General features: G+C 38.7%; 1 protein-coding gene across 2 annotated transcripts in view; it reads left to right on the forward strand.

Moving 5' to 3' along the window:
• The window catches only part of MCC (MCC regulator of WNT signaling pathway), a 224,389-nt gene that overhangs the window by 21,228 nt on the left and 180,741 nt on the right, over positions 1-22,420 (forward strand). The window contains exons 2-3 of one of the 2 annotated variants that reach the window (XM_030005850.2): positions 1,312-1,559; positions 17,736-17,947. In XM_030005850.2, the coding sequence (XP_029861710.1) occupies positions 1,312-1,559; positions 17,736-17,947 (460 nt within the window). The remainder of the gene's footprint in view (positions 1-1,311; positions 1,560-17,735; positions 17,948-22,420) is intronic. The other variant, XM_030005851.2, reaches the window with a different exon arrangement.

The following is a 22,420-nucleotide window of genomic DNA, read 5'->3' on the forward strand; positions in this document are numbered from 1 at the left end:
ATTTTGAAAAAAGACAGTATGACAGTATCTTCAAAAAACCCCTCCCTTTTCTGAGGGCATTAGTCTCTGATGAAGTGGATGACGGAGGAATTTCACTGAGCTGCACATCTGCCACTGTTGGAGAATATCAGGTGTTTGTCTAATAGTCCACTTACATTCATATCCTACTAACATCCAATACCTTCTTTCCTGTTGTTCCCCGAGTGGACTTGTTAATGGTTATTCAGCTTGCTTTATTTAGTTATCAACTTCTTATTCATGATTTTTTTTTTTTTTTTTTTTAACCAACTGCTACTGTTGAGAATTCTTTCAAAATACTTAATCTTACCTCAGTTTTGAAAAAGAAAAAAGGCAGTGGTGGGGAACAACCCCTCAGAATATTTTCTCCTGAGACTAGTTTTATACCCCAAATTAAGCCTAAGGTATGTTCTTGAGGTTCTTGTCTTCACATAAAATAGAAAATAGCATTGGTCATAGCGTTCCTGACTTTTTTTTGCCTGGATAGTATGTTTAGGGTTATTTGCATGCATCTCTCCAAAAAGCACATTGTATAAACTTGTAAATCTTATCATATGCTGTAAGTATTTTCCATATCGATTTGGTTGCAGCTGTCTTGGCCACCTGCAGTCGGTGCCAGAGTATTTTTGACAGTACTGCCCTCCTCCCCCTTTTGTGAGTTTCATTAAACAATTGGACCAAGCAAGCTTCTTAAGAGAGTTTTGTAGTCAGAATGTTTGGAGATAGGCTTGAAGCCAGTTAATCAAAATACTATTTCACTTTTCTGCTGTTTTCTTTGTCCTTTATATGTTTTTCCTCTTTAGCTTACTGCTGTTCAGTGGCAAAAGAAATTTCCTTGGCCTGTCCTGAGTAAAATGGAAATTTAAGCAGCCATTGATCTAGTCAGAAGAGAATTATTTGAATTCTTATTATGTCACCTTTTTAGATGATACTGTGAAGATCAACAGCAGGATTCAGCTCTCCCTTGTGTCCATCTCTGCTAGTAGAAGTGTTAATAATGGCATGAAAATAGAGGTTAACACTTAAAGAAAAATGTTACCTTCTTTTCCATAGTCTTTCTGTGTTGTAATTTCTTGCCAACCTCATAGTTCCTTTGTTGAATTAACAAAAACAATAGTTGGCTTATTGGTTTTAAATGTCTGTGCATTAATGCGTTTCCAGATTAGACAGAGTTAGTATTCCTTTTCTTCTAAACTAAATTGTTGTTTTTTTCTTCTCTGTTCCCAATTCTCCAATCTTTCTTCCACTTCCATCCTTTCCCTGCCCCCATTTTCCCTCTTAAAATGTCCTTAGGAATGACTTGCTGATGGTGTGCCTCCAGCTGAATATGGAGGAGTCTGTCACGGAGATCATGCACCAGCTGGGAGCAGATGAAAATGGAAAAATTTCCTTCCAGGATTTTAGTCAGTGCCGCATGGAACTGGTACGAGAAATCAGGAAGGAGGAAGTGGAGCTTTCTGTGAAATCAGATGACTCTTGTAAAAAGAAAAAGTTAAGGGATAGGATAGCTTCCTGGCCAACTAGCAGCAATAACAGTTTAGGTAGGTATGACTTTTAAATATCCTGTTGGTGTAATTTAATGAAAGATAAATTCCAGGGGTTTTGTTACCAATTTTACTGGCATCAGGATTTCCCCTAAAGGGCTTTGTGAATATGCTGTGGCATAATTTTTTCATATATTAGAGTGCTGTTGTAACTGATGCAGTCTGGTCATCGGTATGTAGACTAGAACGTGTGCAGAACATCCTCTTCGAAAAACCTCTTCGAAAAGTTGCACAAGACAACTATTTTTCTTGAAAGGACAAGATCTGCAGAGCTCAGCTGGTGGCTGAAGATCCAGTGAGCTCTTTGTTGCCTCTAAAGCCCAGACAGGTAGGTAGGTAGAAATACTAAAAATGAGGAGAGGAGAGATAACCTTAGTCTTTTGTCCTTCAGATGTGATATACTGTAGGAATGTGGATGTTTCTTGGGTGCTTTAAAAATCATTCCACTTAGTTCAGGATCTTGAGTGCTGGAAGTGCCTTGTGATTTAGAGAATACAAAAATTCTCCTTTCCTTTTGGCCTCCCTCCACCCAGAAAAAAAACCCCAAACCCAAACAACCTTGCTATGCCACCTACAGGAACATGGGATGTAGGGAGGGAATGTCTGTGTCATTGAGTCCAGTCCTTGATAGCACTGTGATCAATCAGCATTAGATCAGAAGTGTTAACACCTACAAAATGCTTCCTTTCACCCTGTAGCAGATGCAAGAGAGCAGAGGACACAACTTCTGTGGTCAAACTTCCCCAAATGCAAGGTACTATGGAAAAAGCTGGGGATGTTGTCAGTGCTCTAGCTCCCTAGAGCAGCTGCATACTAGCTAAACATGACTGCTGGCCCATGATCTGGAATTGACCTACATCCATGCTTCAGAAGAAGGCCATCAGCCTCTGATTGTATTTAGTTAGAGCTGTGTCCCCTCAACCTTTCATTTAGACTACATGAGCCTAGATTTTTTTTAAAATACTTTTTTAATGAAAGATCCTTCATTAGTCATCCCAATAGTCTTTTCTTTGCATGTGTCCTAAATTAAGTTAGGAATATTTTTTTACAGTCAAATATACTTCATGCATCTTCCTCAAGAGCTTGCTTGTCCATGTTCTGGCTCCTCGTGGAACTGACCTGTTGTCAGAGTCCAGTTCTCTCTGATGAGGTTCTTTTAGATATTCCAAGTGTATAGGGTGTGCTGTTCAACATCAGATTTACTTATTTGAAGATAGTTGCTGTTACATGGGATTTCTGATTTAGTGAAGTGATACAAAACACACTGAAAACACAATACAAATATGTTACACATAGCAGAATATAGCAATTGCAATACACAGTTCAATCACAGTACCAACGTGATTCCCAGCGTCTCTCTAATATGCCCACCATTATGACACAGGGCATCCCCGGTCTTGTTGGGAGGACATATGTGGGTTGAAGGCAGCTCAAGCTCATTGCTCTGTTTGAAATTGTTTTGTTAGTTGTTCGTGTTTTTATAGTCTTTATGTTGGGCTGAGCCACGTATACACCTCCCCCATGTTGGCCTGGCTAACTCAGGGAGACATTCACACTCTTTTAACGAACTGAGGGAGAAACACAGCACTGATTGACTCAGCTGTTGATAGGTGTTTACCTAAAGCAAAGACCACCCTTGGGCCTGCTTGGTGTTGAGATGGAGTTGGCTTCTTTGCAAACAGCTGTGATCAGTAAAACCCTGCATTATTCCCTGAGCTTCATCGGCACCTTACCCTGGCCCATCTCCTCTGAGCCTTCTTCCATGGTAGGGGTTTACTGGTCAGTCACACCTGTCTTTATTTTTTCAGTAGTCAGTCTCCTAGAATGTAAAATTTGGCATGTGTTGGTTTTGGGGTTTGGTTTTGTGTTTGGGGTTTGGTTATTTATTTATTTATTGGGGGGTGGGTTTAGCACGTTATTCTGTCTCCTAGTACCTGTGCATGTGTTTTTGGCTGGTCGTCTCAGGCATTCAAATTTTCCTTGTTTGCTTTGTATCCTTGGTGATTTCCTTATCCTCTTGCTTTTTAGATTGACTGCACTTCTCCCTCACCATCCCATCATCTCATGCGCATTGGCTTTTGGCTTCTCAGCATAGCAAATCTGTTTCATAGCTCTGTTTATTCTCCATCTCATCTCTTTTACTGCTTCAGTCCTATTTTGTCATAAAGGTATTTTGTTGTTAACATTTCCCCTGTTTATCCTTCCTTCATATATATTCTTGAATTGTAAGACAATTAACTCCGTAGTTTCTATGCCCATTTCTCCATCACTGTCTGTACCGTATCTTCATCATCCTTGGGCTCAATTGCATTTCCAGCCCATGTATCTCTTTCAGGAGCTGTATCAGACAACAGTTAAGAACCAAGATCATGCCTAATATCTTTTTTTACTGCATTAAGGATGGTGTGCGTTCCCTAGCTCATAAAATTATCTTCTGCCTCTGTTGCCTGTTTTTTCAATGCTGCCAATGTTGTATTTTCCTGCAAAACAGAAAACTCTTCTGCCCTCAGACTGCTGAACAAAGTTTCCCTGTTTGCTGACCAGATTTCTAGCAACTTGGGTTTTAAAATCTTCTTTCTTAGACAGACCAGCCTAATAATTATGGTTTGTAATAATCAAGGCTAAAGACAGGTCCTAAGCTTTACCAGAGAAAGGTCTGCATTAGTCTCAGAATGTATCCCACAAAGAAATCCTTATTAATTGCTGCCAGAAAAGTCATACATGAACATTCAAAATTGTTAATGCACACAATTCAATCCCTACTGTTTTCTTCTATTTTCCAATTCCTGTTAGTTGTGCAAGAGTAATTTAATGCATTTTTAAAGTTGGTGAGTGCATTCATGTTTCTTTTCATAACTTTTTTTTCAAAAGTTAAGTCCAGAAGACCTTTGAATTTCCTGCCTTGGTATATTTTGCTCTGTGCTGATGAAGCCTGACTGTTTTACTGTACTGTGTTTTTAAACCTATGGGGAATTAATGTTTTTTTGTACTTGTCCTGCCTTGACCCTTGCAGATTCTGTAAGACTATTAGAGAACATACAGAGATGCTCCCCCATGTGAATAAAAAACAGGGTGGTAGGAAATAGTAATAATTAGCCTTTAGAATGCAACTGGTTTTTATTTGGTTGTAAAAGAAAACGATTGTGGCAGCACTGTTCAAGATGTTCTACAGATCTTTTTTTTTTTAAAGAGTCAAGGAAACACCAGTGTAATGTATTTCTGTGATATAAACACTGCACAGAGTATGAACATAATGAGAGCTGAGGAATTATACTTGCAGTCAAGCTTGAATTAAAATCTGCATTTGCTTCCATGCCTTTCCTGTCTTTGGGGGCTCACGTATGTATTCACTAGTGATCAAAGAGTTGACTGAGTTGTATTGACTGTTTGCTATTGCTTTCTGAACATTGTTTAAGATGGGAGACATCATCAAACATATAAACTTGGTGGATATTCTTTTTTTGTGTATCTTCTTTTTTTTTTTTTTTTTTTCCCTAGAAAAAGAACACTGTTTTTAATAAACATTATTTTCAAAGATAGTTTACAGGGCTTTTTTCAAGGCTAATTTCTACGTAATGTGTCAGCTGCTGATAATCCTTGAAAGCTGTTATCATCTATCCATGTGGGGTGCATAAATTACAAAATTTAAAAATTCATTTGACTGTCATTGAGTAGCGGGGGGTCCTTGTGATCTGGCGCAAAGGAATCCAACCTCTGTCATGTTGTGTAATTGTGCAGAGATTAGCAGTCAGGATTTTGTGCAGGCTTTTCTTGTGGCTGTTCACAATTTCTTAACAAAGAATGCAAAAACATATGCATATTTATAAATAAAAGATTATCTTTGCTACCTATAATTTTTGCATTTCATTATAAAGAAAATAACTGGGAAAAAAGGTCCTAAGAAAAATTACATCTAAATGACTATTGAACTTCATCTCGCCCATCATTTTTTATCACGGACAAGGTTATTCTAATAGTTTTGCCCAGCAAATGTTTCCACTCCCATGTTTCCAGGTGGGATGCAGAAGTAAGGAAACCGGCTGACTATTTTAGTCAAGGTACAAGACTCAGGTTTATTAATACCCAGTCATACATGTGCTCAGTAAGCCAAACCTGCATCCCTATCTATGATCTTGACAATCAAATGAGTGTATAGATTTAAAAGTTTAATCTTTTATTCAATTGCATGAATAAAGACATTTTTCAAGTTATTATAGTGATGCTTTTTGCTGCTTGGATATCAGCAACTGAAAGCTATTATAATGGATTGTAGTTCTTACCGTACACTATTACTGTCAATGGGAGCTTTAACAATAATTTGCAAGTAATAACCAGTAATTTTTCTATAAGTGAAATGGAATGTGAACTCTGTTAATGTTCTCCTGACATTGTTACAATACAATACAATAAAAATGAATAAATCACTTTTGAAAGTGTTGCTATAATCTTGCAGTGACCATATGCTACCTGACTCTTTAATATATCATTTCAGTAGGAAATACAGGAAGAATGTCAGTTACTGATGAGATCTGTGGGTCCTATTTCCAGTTATGGAGACCAAAAGCCATGATGGGTACAATAAATCTGTGTGAATCGTCTAGTGAGTGATGGAAGTGGATTGCTTGGTGAATGAGAGCCTGTAATACAGCAGAACTACATCTCTCATGATTTAAGGCGGGAAGTTGCCTGAACAGTTGTGGCTTCTGTCAGGCTTGTCAGTCTTACATAGTTTTATGTGTCTTATATAGAAACTAGAATTAGAATTGTTTATATTGTATGTTGTATAGATTTGTCTAGCTCTTTACAGGTAATTAGCAAATTGCCATTTTTCCCATGATAAAAAATAGTCTATTTCTAGTACCCATTGTTTTTGAGGATGAACAAGAAATGGTACTGTTTACTAATAAATCGTTTCTTTAGAAAGGTGAATGGTTTCCTGTCCCACTGAAAGCTGCATGTACTTACTGATCTGATTTCATATTCTAGATAAATAGTTATGAATACCAGAGTCCATAAGCAATCTTCGGCTGTAGGTTAGTAGTTAGTAATTAATTCATAGCCAGCTCCTCTGTTCTCTTTACTGAAAGTAAGTCCCTTGAAAATTTGATACGATAATTTATTTACTTTGTGGATCAAGCGTGAGAATTAGTCAAAGCAATAGTAGAAATTCAGCCTCAAATTAAACTTATTGGTAAACATGAGAGGCAGGCCAGTTGAGGCTGAAAAATCATTACATTTGCTTTGCGTTAATTCCACGTTTGATCTTAACTGCAAATAAATTTCTTTCAAGAAGCTGATGCAGTGATTACGTTTACTTATGCTATATTTAATTTAAAACTACAGAGCTCATATGGACTCAAAGGTGTGCTGCAGATTTTCGTGAGATTTATAAGCAAAGTTTCACTTTAGATTTGTTTGACTGGAAAAGCTGTGAATATCTGCTAGGCCAAATTTTACTACATACAAACTTCATTAAGTGGTTCAGTTTATTACTTTTAAATAGTCGTTTGATACCACTATCTTGGTGCAAAGCAACAGAATACAGGTAATTTTTTTTATTATTTTATTTTTTTAAAGAAATGTAGAGTGCTAAGTTCTATGAGCAGCAGAATATATGAACCTGGATTTCGAAGGGATTTGTAATTGGCAGCGGACTAATATTAAAACTGCAATGTATGGTATATGTTAAACACTAGTAAATCTATGAAGCATGCAAGTCATCCCTGCAGAATGGGTTCTCTGGTATCTAATAGGGCAGCAAACTTGGTTGAAACTTTCTTATGGTTTGAATAATTGTAAAATGTAAGAACAGCTAATCTGCATTAGACCAGAGGTTATTCTGAAATGGTATCCTGTCTCTTAGAGTGTTGCAAAGCAAATGGTTAGAGAAGATAATAGGAACTGGGTGAACACGTAAAGATGCTTCCCAATTAAATTTCAGTTCAGGGACTTTGAACTAGAGATAGTTGCACTTATTCACACATGCATTGCCTAGCTCCTTCTGTAATACTGTCTTACAGGACTGAGTCTCTGAACCCATGCTGGTCTTTAGCATTCGCCATGTCCTGCAGCCTGGAGTAGCACAGCTTACCCTTTTGTTGTACGAGGAACAAGCTCTTTTTGCTTTGCTTCAATTTCCTGACCTCCTCCTTCAATGTGGGGGTGGGGGTGGTTCTGCCCCTCCCCCGCTCCCCCCCCTCCCCCCCCCCCCCCCGTGTACCTAGTCAAGGTTGACCATTGCATCACATTGCATTGTTTTTCTCCGCAGGAGCACTAACAGAGTGTGTCATCTCCCTGCCTTCCATAGAACTTACAGGACTTTAGTATATTTGAGACTTTGACACCACTATCAAATGTCTTTGAAATTACCAAATAACTTAAAAAATTGGAGGGAGGGGGGAGGACAGACAGACCGGTGGGCAGAGATGCCTACAGGGGGAGCACAATGCCCTTCTTGATAGCTGCTGCTACCAGGAGTCAATAGAATGGTTGGCCCAGACACAAGCACGTAGCTAGAGTTGGCGCCTCGTCCTTGGCCCTCTTAGCACCATGCAGCTCTACAGAGGACCACAGATCAGGCTTGTTCCAGAGGAACGTTACAGGCGTCCATGCTTCTTGGTCAACTCCAGTGGCAAGACGTGGAGCTGTGGCTTCCTCTGTGGAGCATGGAACTGGATTACAGCATCACTTTTGTCCCAGTTTATGCTTTGTACGCAAACTGTGATAAGCTTGAGAAACCAAAAGAGTGCAGCTGGGATTTTCATAGAGGCCATGCTTCATTTGGCTCAGGGATAAGCACTGTGATACATCCCACTCGCTAGCTTTTGTAAAACAAGAGTTGCCTCTCAGCACATTTCTCCTTACCCTCTCCTGACTTACGTGGTGACGTGCTCTTCACGTGCCCACTTGTAATACCACCAGTGTAGGTCTGACCTACTATGGTTCGTAAAACAGCAAGCAACAAAATGACAATGACAGGCAACAAACTCAGGATGTTTTGTTTGTTTGCTTTGGTACACACAAATTGAAGTCAGATCCAAACTGAGATTGTCTTGAGTGGAAGATAATCCGGAGGGGAAGCTGGTTGTTCACATACAGAGAAAATTGCTATATGAGGGAAAACAACTTTTTTCAAAAGTACAGTGCATACAGTACAAATACTGTACTTGGAAGGTATGTTGGAACTTCACCTAGCCTCTGTATCATTTCAGATTTTATGTGCCCTTTTTCCTTATTTTTTCCTCCTTTCCTTACATACCCCTTTGTACTAGAGATCATTAATTTCCAGGGAAAAAAGGGTTATTGTCTCCCTTACTATAAACTTCAAATGAAATATTAGATTGAGTTCCTGAGTACAATGCAGTTGTTACCCATCAGTGTTCTGCCAAAATTTAGTTTGGTAATTAAAGAACACTGGGTTCTAGGGGGCCTGGGTTTCTAGACTGTTGATAAGTCATTCTGATCTTCCATTTCTTGTGTCTGAATAGAGGAAATGGTTGTTGTGTCTCAATGATAATCTTAAATAATTTCAGATTCAAGGACAGGCGTATGAAGGTGTCATGGATAGTGTGCTGCTTTTTGTTTTCTGTTTCATCATTTCTTATATGGCCAATGCCAGCCAGCTGGCAAATACTGAAACCACAATAGTTTACACACACGCATTTCTGCAGTAATTGAAATAAATTTGAGGAAGGTCATTTGACTGAAATTCCACAAACTTTTGTTAATATTCATGGCTTAGGCTACTGGTTTAAGAAGCCCAGCTTCTTCATCCACAAAGCTGTGTTTCATGACTGGGAAATGGTGATGAGAAGAACTTTTTCTTTCACTAGACACATCACTAAATGTATCACTTTCTCAAGACTTTATAAGGAATGAGTTACCTGATACAAACCTTGATTGTCTACTTTATGATTTTGTTCTCGGCAAGCTCATTCTTTTATCTGTCCCAGTTTTCGTGTAGGCATTCAGTTTATTTTTCTTAAGATTTTAAGTAGTTTTTATACTTGGTAAAAATCTGCTTAGAAAAATATGTCATGGAGTGTAAAAAATCAAAACACAAAAGCCTAAAAAAAGAGATGTTAGCATTGCTTTAGTGTCCTGGTTTCAGCTGGGATAGTTACTTTTCTTCACAGTAGCTAGTATGGGCTATGTTTTGGATTTGTGCCGAGAACAGTGTTGATAACACAGGGCTGTTTTCGTTACTGCTGAGCAGTGCTCACACAGAGTCCAGGCCTTTTCTGCTTCTCACCCCACCCCACCAGCGAGCAGGCTGGGGGTGCACAAGAAGTTGGGAGGGGACACGGCCGGGACAGCTGACCCCAACTGACCAAAGGGATATTCCATACTGTATGATGTCACGCTCGGCAAATAAAGCTGGGGGAAGAAGAAGGAAGGGGGGAAGGAGGGTGACGTTCAGAGTGATGGTGTTTGTTTTCCCAAGTCTTTCCCGGAGATGGCTGAACACCTGCCTGCCGATGGGAGGTGCTGAATGAATTCCTTGGTTTGCCTTGCTTGTGTGTGTGGCTTTTGCTTTACCTATTAAAGTGTCTTTATCTCAACCCATGAGTTTTCTCACTTTTACTCTTCGGATTCTCTCCCCCATCCTGCCATGGGGGGAGTGAACGAGCAGCTGTGTGGGGCTTAGTTGCTGGCTGGAGTTAAACCACAATGTTTAGCAAGTGAGAGTGCTGGTTAAGTTGCAAACTGTTCTAATTTCTTTAAAGTTGCATTTAAGTATTTCCCAGTTTTACTCTATAGTTATACCCTATAGTGAGTCTGGCAGCACAAAATGCCACAATTCCTGAATTCTGAATGTACCGATATTGAGCATACTTCAGTGAACCTGAAATACGGTTCAGGTTTTGTGATGATTTTAAGAAACATACCAGTAGAAAGTGAAAATGTTATAACTGTAGTTCAGGGACACAGGGGAGATGAAGCGTGAGCTGACTGCATTTGGTGTACATACTACACTTATGGTACACACCTAAAACTGTGCATGAGCCTTCAGCGGGCACTGAGAAACATAACTGGTGAAGATTTATTTTTCGGAATTATGTCTACAAGAGAATTCTTGTCTATTGTGAGTATTAGTTTTATATGTTCTCAAAGGCAAAGAATTTTACTCTTTGAATCAAATCTTGACTTCTCTTTCCATTTATTCTTTGTCATATTTTCATACCAAAAACATTACACTCTGTTAGGTCATTTGTTTGATACTGAGGAGTATTTCTGTGATCTCTGGAATGCTATCAAGCATGTGCATTGTATTGTATGTTCCTAGTACTAGTAAAGGCATATAGCATGCTGCTCATATTCTTTCAAAGTACATTTTCTTGTCTTGGCATAATATTGAAGTGTTCTGAAGCTTTTTGTTCTGTGGGGGGTTTAGAAAACACTAAATCTAAACAAAAATTATCAAAAGATGTCAGATGCATTTTTCTGAGAAGTCCAAGTCTTTTCTTCTTTAGAGCAAAAATGATTGATTTGGTTCAATTTTCCTCTTAGATCTAATTTCCTGAAACAGATTTCTCCCATGGAGTAAGTTGCCTTAGTTAGTCAGGGTGGGGTGTAGCTGTAGCTTCCTTCCTTTAGAGCTTGTTATCCTCACTTGCAATCCTGATGAGGAAAGGACTGAAATAACATAGCCCAACACAGTATCTTCTATGCAGTGTTCATCAAGCTGGATAAGGGTATGGTGGGAGGAACAAGACCTAGATAGTGATCCCACAGACCCTTGTCTTGGAGATTCATCATTTCCCATAACTGCTTCTCCCATAGCAAATTACTTCCTTCTAGGTCACTGGAGAAGAGTTGCAAAAAGTTCTGATGAGAACCTTCTCTAGGACTGAATGCTGAGTTGAGAATGCATTTAAAAATTATGCCTCTGCACAGTTTTTTTTAAAAAAAAAATCCCCAAACCTCTTTTATTCTGAATTCTCCCGAAACTTGTAATAGATGTTTATCAGACAGCTTTCTGTATTTTTAAATAAACATTCTTACCCACCTTTGTATGTGAGAATCAGTTATTATCCTCACTCTGTTGCCATGCTGTCTTTCGTACTGTTTTGTCATCTGATGCAAAATAATAAATAGGTTTTAAAGTGTGTTTTGTCTTAAATAGGAAAGAGTTACTCTAGCTGACAGGCTTCAGGCATGTAGCAGGTGGTAACCATGGACAGTGAAGCTGGAGCCTTCGGTCTTTGATTCCTGTATGGGAGTGGTTCCTTGCCTTGCATGGAGCCTCTTGTGGTTATCTTGTGGTTTTAAGTAGGTTCTATTCCAGACATAAGCAGTTCTACCAGGTTTTTGTGAACAAAAAAGCTGTCCCTGCTTCCTCATTAGTTTCCTATAACTCTTCCAGGACAAGTATCACAGACAGCAGGATGTGAGAGAAAACACTTGTTTTCTAATGTGTTATGGAGGGCATGGGTTTTACAGAGACATGTGGTGTTATGTAGAAAACAATGGAAATAGTTTTGATAAGCTCTAAATACAACTTTATAATTTTCACTTCTCTAGTCAGGTTGGCTTAGTATAAAGTTGATCCTTCTTTGGAGCATAGCTTTTTTCCAGTTGTTATGATTTACTGTACTTCATACGTTGCTTGAGCAATCAGAGCTCTCTTCAACTTCTAAATTTTCTTTAACGTTGGCCCTTGTAATTTTTGCATCAGCTTATGGGAGCTGAATGTCTGAATGTCCGAAGACTTATTCTCCGTTCCTCTTGGAATGGAGAATAAGCCCTACCCCCCATTTTTTATAGCTAGGCCTACTCCTGGACATCTTATTCGGCTGACTACTAAGTGCAAAATGACCGTTCTTTGTTAGTTTTGTGTGTTTTTCCCTTCAGTCTATGGTGCTCTTGCCTCCAAAACCATTTTTACTGAAGTTAGTAGGGAGCTTTGAAATGACTAGTGCTTTTTGCAAATCTCCCTATGGCCTTCATTGAATAATAGAATAAGCGTTCAAAATTCCCACTGTTTTTGATAGGTTGTCACATTTTAACTGTTGAATGAAAGATTAGCAGAAAAAAAATGCTGAAAAATAGCCATTCTTCTGGTAAGATAAAGCTTTTGGAATACAGAAGGATTGTCTTCAGGTAGTTAGAATCTGAATTTTGAATGTTGAACAAAATGGAAGTGGAAAAGAGAGGAACTGTCTGGCTCGCCTGAGGAAACTGCAAAGTCACTGATTGCCTAAATCTATAACCTGTTTATGCCTATTGAGTGATCTGGTGTGTGAAGTGAGATGGTAGAATCAGGTGGACCGTATCTGCAGGAATTGTTGTATGCAAGTAGTAAGGCATGAAGAAAATGTTTTAAAGTAATTATGCAACTTCTGATTACAAAATCATGGCTGATTGAAACAGGTTTTGAGACCAGAGGCTAACACTGAACTGAGAGGACTTGACACTGCCCACTCAGCAGTAAAATCATCCTATTCTAGAACAAAATTTCTCCCAGAAGCTGCGAGCTGTGCCCAGTGCACATATAAATCATATTCTGTGTTAAACATTGAGAGTTCCTCAAGTAAGTTTAGGTAGCTGAATGTCACTGTTGCCTTATGGAAAACAGTGATCAGACTTCAGGTCTCTGCTGTTAAGACTCTCCTCATTGTGTGAGGTGTAGCTCTGTGACCTAGAGGCTGGTTGTGCTGATAGTGTATTACATTGTCAGCTATCTTTATGTCTGCCGTTCTTAAGCTGGACTCATTTGAGAAGCTGATGGAGGGCTAATCTTATAGTACCTGACTTTTCCTGATATCCTAGATCCTTTCAGCAGCTAATACATCTTCAGCACCCTGCCATCTTGATGGGTTATCTTTCCTACTCTATAAGCAAAGATGAAAACACATAATGCTTGGTCCATCAGCATAGCCTGGTAAAGTTAACCTTTACCAAACCAAAAAGCCTGGCTGTATGGGTAGACTTGCAGTTATGGTAGGCACCTGCTTCTCTGTTGCAGAATACAAGCCTTCTAGGCAGAAGGTTAACTGTTAGTAGAGAAGATGAAATGCCATTTTCTTTCAGGTCAGCATGGTAGGGTGACACCAGTACTAGAACACAGACCTCTGTGCTGTTACTGAGAGCTTTGCAGGTGATAAAGGAAGATTAAGCTATCAAGAAGTCTCAATGCAGATGGGCAAGGTGTCCTATCATAGTGATATTTGTCAAGGGAATTGATTAAAGTTACTTTAAACAGCTTTAGTACAATTCACCAATTGAAATTTTATCTGTGATTATGGAATCTTGTATGTGTCTGTGTCATCAAATTAATCTGTCCTTTGTTTTTCTTAAATGTGATATCGTATGTCAAAGGTTAAATAGTTGTAAATTGTAAGGAAGTAAGTAAGAGCTGGGGCTAACTAAATGAACAGGAAAACCCGCAGAAGACAAAATCTTTAAATAAATGTTTCAGAAAAGATCTAGGTTGCCCTGCTGTTACTGACCTGACTAGTACTAATGGATCCATGTACACTCAGATGCTCCACTCATCTACTCTGCAAAAGACTAGAAACAAAAAGTTCCTGTTAGGTACTGAATGTTTGCTATAACATGAATTTCACTCGGAATTAATTACAGGTCAAGACAGGCAAGTGGTAGTAGTGCTAGGAAGGCAATTAAAGGAATACTTGTGTAGAAGCTTGTGTAGAATCAGAAGCTTTTATACTTTTAGAGAAGTCTGATGTATCTATTCATTCCAAAAAGGATTGGTTCAATTGTCTTACTCTGGAATTGAAATGTTACTTATATAATTTGAAAACAATTACATGCTTCAATATTACTTGGCTGATATAAATATTGTGCAACTAATCTATTTTTTTTCCTTCTGCTTACTCATCAATTTTCCAGCATGCTTATTACCTGGGAATTTTCATGATAATAATTTTCTTTCATTTAATACAGAAATTTCATGTTTCGTATGATTGTAAGGAAGTCTAGAGCAACAGGGAAAACTACTATGGGATGTGTGTAGTTCTGTAAAGACTAATTCTTAAACACAGATTTAGGAACTACAGATTCCTAGTTACCAGGTCAGCTATGAGCTTTTGGTGTGCCATCATACCTAATGATTCCTTGTTTCTGATTACTGCTGTAAGAGCAAGAGTTGTATGTTAATTACAGCAACATACAAGAGTTGTGTGTTAATTCCTGAATGAATTTTCAGTTACAACTGAAATCTCAGTTTTGACACCTCCACAGTTTCCCTGCAGAGCTAAGACTTGAAAGGTGCATGACCCAGGAGAACAGCATCTTAACAGCCAGAGTTTTTGAATCTGTTGGGAAAATAGTGGGCAAATTTAGAGATTGGGGTTAAGCCGAAAATAAAATACTGGAAATGCCTTCCTTTGTAACAGTCATGTCTCCTTGCATTTTTAGTATGTTTTAAATTAGGAGTACAGAGTTGAACTTTTAAGAAAACTTGGGTTAAAAATACAGTCACAACACAGTCATAAAAAATCAATCTTTCCTGGATCCATCTGTGACTGACAGGTGACTTCTGAGCCAGCTGAATGTTCTAAGTGCTTCCAATCTGATAGCAGATGGTGCAGTCTATGAAGGCCACTTGGGTCTTCAACAAAGCTACTGTTGTTAATTGAATGAATGTGAAAGCTCTTGCAGAACAATGTCGTTTGAGTAGTAGAAATCTAGTGCACGTGCTCTGTTGAAATATGTGCCATATTTAGCTCTGTAAAAGGAGTATCAATCTGACATAACCAGCTCTCCTAATTCTGTGGCTATGCTTGTGCCGATAGAGTTGTTTCCCCTACTCTTTTCAAGCCTGGGAGATAGCAGAACTGATCCCCTGTCTCCCTCAGGCTCCTGAGACATTTCTGGTGCTTGAGCTCTGTGGGCTGCTGCCTTTTTTTTTTTTTTTTTTTTTTTTTGCTGTACGGTGTACTGTAGCCACAAGAGGGCAGAGATACCTAACACTGTGCATAGTCAATAGTCGTAGTACACTGCACACAATGTAAAATACTGCTGCTAGCGGTGCCTTAGTTCAGCTCTGTTGGAGAGCTTGTAGCATGTAGCTAGATTAAGTACGGTGGTGCATGCTCTTGGTGTAAAAGTAATTGAATTAATCTTTAATCGTTACCTGTGGTAATGAATCATGTTAATTATATTAGTATAAAATGTCATTCTTTTTTTTGATTTGTGTTATTTTCTACTTACATGTTTAGAGACTGGCATGTTGTCATTACGGTAAGGCAGGGAAACTATCTCTGAGTTTCCTAAGTCGGTTTATCATGCATAACTGCTTTACAGGGTGTTAGGGTGTTGACCTAAACCTACAGTTTAGTTGCTGTCTTGCTTCCCTTCTGGCTGGTTTTCTATTTTCACTTTTGCAGCTTCAACTTTCTTGGCAAGGGGGAGGCATTTTCCTAATAGTTCATTACATAGTTTATTGTTTCTCCCTGGCATTGTACTGAATAAGTAATAACCACTGACTAGTAAATGCTCACTTAGAATGGTAATGAATATTTGAGAGAGAGAACTAGTTCATAAAAAGGAAAAACTGTCAAACTAATATGATGGCATTGCAGACAATTACTTACAGTTTGATGATTGCATGGTGGATTTAGAGTTTTGCTCTAGTCTGTAGCTCTGGATTCTGTTCTGACTTTTCTATTAACTTAGAATGTGTGCTTGGACATGTCACTTAATTGTTTTTAATCTTCATTATGCTACATATGAAATTTTACAGTGCTGCCCAGGGTTATTAAATAATCTAGTGTCTACCATGGAATGTTTTGCCATAAGAAATTGTTGAGCCTAAAACATAACAAGATTTTAAAAGGAGTGGGACAGTTGTATGGGAAGCAGAAGTGCCCAGGGATAAAATAGTTACTGATTAAAATAAGAACATTTTGTTAAATTTGTTTTAGGGTTTAAGCCTGTCCCTGGCTGTAGAGAATTGGAAGGATTGTATACGGAGAAACAGCAACCCTACAGCTTCACGACACAGAAATTTTCTCTGGAGCGTTCATTGTTTGCCACTAGCTACATGATCATATTCTGCACTGATTTGTAATGAAACACCTTGTGATTGATGTGTCTCTAAAACTTGAACTGAAACAAGCAATCCTGAGAAAATAAGAAAGGCAGTGCTGACATAAAAAGTGATGAACTATACTGCTAAAAGATTCACTTACTGTGTTGGTATTCAATAAATAAAAAGAGTTGAATTATGGTTTTCCTCTTTTATTCTCTGATCAGTGCTGCTTTTCAATCTGAACACAATAAATGATGCTTATTCAGTGGTCCCTAGCTATTGTAAATTACGCTGTTTTTACTCTATACCCAATAATGCATGCAAGTGCTTTTATTTTGCCTTCTGGATCTTGTAATTTAGTAAATCATCTGTGCGTTGAAAACGTTACTACTTTTTTTTTCTGGCATTGTCAGCATGTGCAAGATGAGGAGTAATGGTGGTGGACCTGTTTGCTTTTTTTCTTTCTGGAAAGACAAGCAAGCTTATTCATGTGTCAATGGTGCACCCTGGCAGGCAAAAGGGCAACCGTGTCCTGGGGTGCATCAAGCACAGCCCAGCCAGCCGGTCAAGGGAGGTGATTGTCCCACTCTACACTGCACTGGGGCAGCCCCACCTCAAGTACTGGGTGCAGTTTGGGGCGCCGCAATGTCAGAAGGACATTAAGATATCAGTGTCCAGAGGAGGGCGACCAAGATGGAGAAAGGCCTCGAGGGCGAGATAGGAGGAGCGGCTGAGGTCACCCGGCTTGTTCAGCCTGGAGAAGAGAAGCCTGAGGGGTGACCTCCTCGCAGTCTACAACATCCTCAACGGGGGCAGCGGAGGGGAGGTGCTGGTCTCCCCTTTCTGGTGACCAGCGATAGGACACGAGGAGATGGAATGAAGCTGCATCAGGGGAATTCAGATTGGTCATTAGGAAAAGGTTCTTCACTGAGAGGGTGGTCTGTCACTGGAACAGGCTCCCCAGGGAAGCTGTCACCGCACCAAGCCTGTCCGAGTGCAAGGAGCGTCTGGATGATGCTCTTAGTCGTATGGTTTAGTTTTAGGTAGTCCTGCAAGGAGCAGGGAGTTGGACTCGATGATCCTTATGGGTCTCTTCCAACTTGAGATATTCTGTGATGCTATGTGTTCTTTACACACAGTCCATACTAGAATGTTTTTCCATTTCTGCATTTTAGGTGCCTTATCAGGAGCCAGAGAACGCTGGGAGTATGATTCAGGAGCAAGAGACCTTCAGAGTCCAGACCTCCAGAGTCATTTTACACTACAAAAGGTGTTGGAGTATGGTGGAAGCAATGTGACTCAACAGGCTGCTCTGCAAAGACTTCTAGTTCAGGCCTCAAATTTTAGCAACTCTGTTGGAGGAAGCTACTTAGAACTTGCCAACACTGTAAGTGCATTTTGCCTCTGTTTTTAAGTTTTGTGAAATTTTTTCCTTTTTTGTGTTTTCCAAAGAACCGTATTAATTCCAGCCTTAGAGCCTTTGAGCCTTCATGGAAACAATGCCATACTGCTGTTGCCTTTCATTTACCAGAAAAACAATGTGATTTTAGCAGCTGGTAGGAGTATAGGATTTCCAAAGGTTGTGTAACAAAGTTTCATCAAAAAGAGTAGGAGTCTGTGAAGAGCCAAACTGAAGTTCTTGATTTGTACAGTTTAACGGAAGAGTTGTGTCTGAAAACTTCCTACCGATTAATTTTTTTAAGTATGGTGTCAGGTTGTTCAGAAGTTTTGTGCAGAAAAAGTCTTCCCCTGTTATTTCATTATTGCCCACTAAATTGTTTGATAATTGTTTTAAAGCCTTGGTGTGCTAGCACTGTGATTTTTTATTTCTACAGGCAAGATCTATTCTCTGTTGTAAAAAAACCACGTAACTATTGAAGGAGTAGGGCATTATTTTTTGCTTCCCCAAAAGTGTATTGGGATCAAGTTTGTGTTTTAATTTTAAGCCAGACATGTTATAAAAGACAACTCATTTTGTAGCATGTTTCTGATTTATGTTGCACAGGAGTTTAAGTGGAGAAGTGAAAGATGCTAAAATGAAAGTGAAGAGTTTCTCATTTTTAAAATGACTGTTTATTGGCATGCTTGACTTTTGATGAAATAGATTCCTAGTTCACAGTACCATAGGATAATTCAAGCTGTAAGAGAACCTCAGGAGGTCGTCTAGTCCAACATGCTGGTCAAGGCGTAATATCTAATGGAAGTGATTACTGGCAACAGGAAAATCAACTTATTTAAGCTGCATTATTTGAAAAGAAAATGATGAAAAATATTCTGAAAGTGTTTTCAAAAGCCTTCTATGGTTTTTTTAAGTTCCTGAACATGAGCTGATATAGGACCTAAAGTTCCCGTATGCAGAGTAAAAATATGTAGATAGTAAAACTTATATAAGGGAGAAAAGAGTTCAAGGAAGTTGACAGTTCCTTAAAGGAATTGTGTCCTCATTTTCCCTAGGAAGGATAGTAAAGGATCAGCTGCGATAAATCATAAACTCTTTGATCTTCAAAGCTGGACAGAAGCATATGGAAGCTGGAAAGAGCAGAAAACAAGCAGGCACACATGTATTACGAAGAGGGTAAGATGGAGGACTTGGGAAATTATAGGCCAGTTAGCAGCTTATTTATACGTTCCAGTAGTTTTCTGGAAATGTGGGCAATTTTAAATAAGAGAGAACATGTAGATTTGTAAAAGAACCATCATGTCCATCCAATCTAGTGTCTCCTTTAACAGAATAGTGGACTTTGGAGATAGAAGAGAAGCAGTAGATGTCATGTTTCTCCAGTAAGACAGCTGACCCTGCCTTGAGTAATGTCATCATCAAGGCAAGAAACATCATTTAAATGTAACTACTAATAGTTGGATATTGAACTGATTTGAAAATAGTGAGGCATTGGTTTTTGGAATGTTTCTTGAGTTCTCTTCTGTCCTGTGTTCTCTGACTTGTATGAAAACACTGCCAAACTCAAATGAAACAAGTACTTCCCCACATGGAAAACTGATCTCACAAAAATTCATTAAAAAGGTACAAGTGTAGGTCTAAGGAAGATAGTGAGTGAATCAACATAGATTTTCCTGTTCAGTTATATGTGTTCCATAGCCTTGACTGACTTAAAAATTATGATTTTGGAAAGACATGACCTGTTTCACATTTGATTGTTTTAAAGGATGTAAAACACACTTCAAAAGAAGTTTAAGTACAGCTGCTTATGACCAATATAGCTGAGCAAAAAGAGTGGCTTGCATACTTTTGTTTCTGGATTAGCAACTGTGAGTTGCTGTGTCCTTTTTGGATCTGGAGTTCATTCAGGTTTCAAGGTGGGTGGGTACTAATACGTCCTCTGTCTATGTTCCTGACTGACGGTGGTTCAGAACTGATGGGCTTTCGTAACCTGTTGTACATTTGCAAATACGAAGACAGGTGTACAGTGTTATTCAAGAATGCACAGTGTGAAGGCTAGTGCATTGCTATGACATGTAGAAATCTTAAAAATAAAAATGCTGAAGGCTCCTAAGGAAGAAAGATCCCTAGGTATTATGACTTTCTTTTCATTCCCATCTCTAAATTCCTTCTATGCTTACTGTCATGAAAGATGCCTAATGTTTGTTTTAACAAGCATCTGTTATACTTCTGCTTGCAAATATTCTGTTCTTTCAAGCCACAGTAGAATCAGCAGTCTCTCATTTATATGTAGATGAATACAGTAAGATCTCCATTTGACTCCTGCTGAGCATTGGTGTCATGGGTCATATGTAAATTTTTGCTTTGGCTTTATTAAAATGGAGCGAGAAAGGAGTGGGAGAAAATTGAGAGAATGGTTTACTTTGTTTTTCACTATTTACATTTATTCCCTTTACACAGTTCTTAATGCTGAGGGGCATGCTCACTGCACTCTAAATTTAGACTCTCTAAAAGAGATAAACATAGCCTTCTTAGAGCTGTGATTTAATCTGGGTACTTCCTTCTCTGTCTCTTTCTCAGATTGTTTTACCTAACTGCATTTGCTACAATGACAAGCCAAGCTGCTGCCTTGCATTCGTTCTCAGAAATGACAGATCGCAGCTTTCACATTTTTATGGGTTGAATCCAGCAAACTTTTCCAGTTGTACACAAGGAGTTGGGCAGACTCCTTTGTACTGTAACTAGGATTACTTCAAAAAACCATTAAATGGATGTTTAATAACTGCATTTCTTCTCTTTGGGAGTTGATTGTATTTCTTTTTGTAAAGGTGTGTAAAAGAAGGAGAAAGATTTAAAAACAGACTCTGTGTGGACATTTCTCTTTGGAGCTCTAAATGCTCCTAAAGTTAACCAAAGAGGTTTATCTTCTTCAGAGTGCTTAGGAAAAAGCAGAGCAGAGCCTTTCTGTGTCATCCTGCTCCCAGATGAACTGTTCCTGGCAGCTTCTCCCAAATGCATCTACACAGGCCATATGGATACACTCTTGAAAGCAATGGTTTTTACATTTCTTTGTAGATGTTTGGCCTTTAGACTCAGAGGTCTAACAAAGTAACTATTGTACGGGTGAATATAAATCAGTTAGGTGCTTTCTGGTCAAAGTCATGTGATTGTTTTTCTCTCAGCACCTTGAAGTGCTTTTCCCTACTGGAGTGTCAATTCTTGTTACTCGATTTCCTGTTTTGCTTTCTTCTTTTCTGTCTTCTTTCCAAAGAAGACAGACTTCTATTGATTTTAAACTGTGCAGTCAGGCTAAAGACATGCCTGTGGTGATTATGTACTTCTACAGCATAGATTATACTCCTCAGTCAATACAGATGGTCTCCATACTGCCCTTAACATTTAAGTTTTCCATTTGCAAAAGCGAAATGAACGTTAGTCCGCTATCACTTTGCTTAGTTTTTATACAGTAATTTTATAAATGAGTTTTTGAAATCCTGTGAATGTACAGCTCTACAGAGCTTTATAAAAACATAATACCTGCTCTGAAGCATTATTCCTATTCCTTCACAGGAGCAATGCTTTTTTTTAAAAAGTGCTGTTTGAAATTTAACCATTCATACTCACTGCATATGTTTTTATCTGCGCGTTTCACATCTTTCTGCTGTGTTTTGGTTTATTAACACATGTTCGGATTCAGCTTTTTTTTCACCTGAATAATTTATTCTGTAGTCTTTATAGGGTGTGTAACGCTTTCAGTGTTTTTCAGATTCAGATTTTTACACCTAAATGTTAAGAACACATTTCTCTTTATAGCTCTTCACCTTGGTACCAATATTTTTGACTAACATATTAACCTTCATGACCTGTGACCACTTACTGATGATGTATTTACCTGTTCGTGCCAGTAGGTTAAATACTACTAGCAAATATCTCTGATGGGAACCCCTGTATCTGTTCCAAATGTAATCATTTATGAGCTTGGTTTGTATTGCATTGGGATGTAAATAATTTAGATATTCTTCATGGATAGAAAAGAATTCAAGCATTTCAAAGGATTTCTTTGTGTGTGTGCATATTTGGGAGTGGTTCTTTATTTGTACTTTAATCTTCAAAGTTGGACAAGGATCACTAATGTGGATAGTCATATAACTGTAGGGAAATAGCTGATTCGTGTGGTGTCACATCTGTTCACTTCCCAGGCGGCCAGGCGATCTTGATGTGTTCCCTGCAGTGCTATCAGGAGGGATAGCACTCTGTTGTAGGAGCTGAAGTATTGCTGTTCTCTGAGGACACCGCACGGGACAGCATCTCGATATGATAGGCATATTTTACATTAGAAAGCCAGTGAAGTTTAATAAGCTGAAGCAATAAGATTTGGATACATTTAATTCCCTTTTCATATTCTCCTTGCATGTGATTGAAAGAGACTAGGTTATTTTTTTTTAGTAGAATTGTGCATAT

The sequence above is a fragment of the Aquila chrysaetos genome, chromosome Z (genome assembly GCF_900496995.4).
Source record: "Aquila chrysaetos chrysaetos chromosome Z, bAquChr1.4, whole genome shotgun sequence".
Taxonomy (NCBI): Eukaryota; Metazoa; Chordata; class Aves; order Accipitriformes; family Accipitridae; genus Aquila; species Aquila chrysaetos.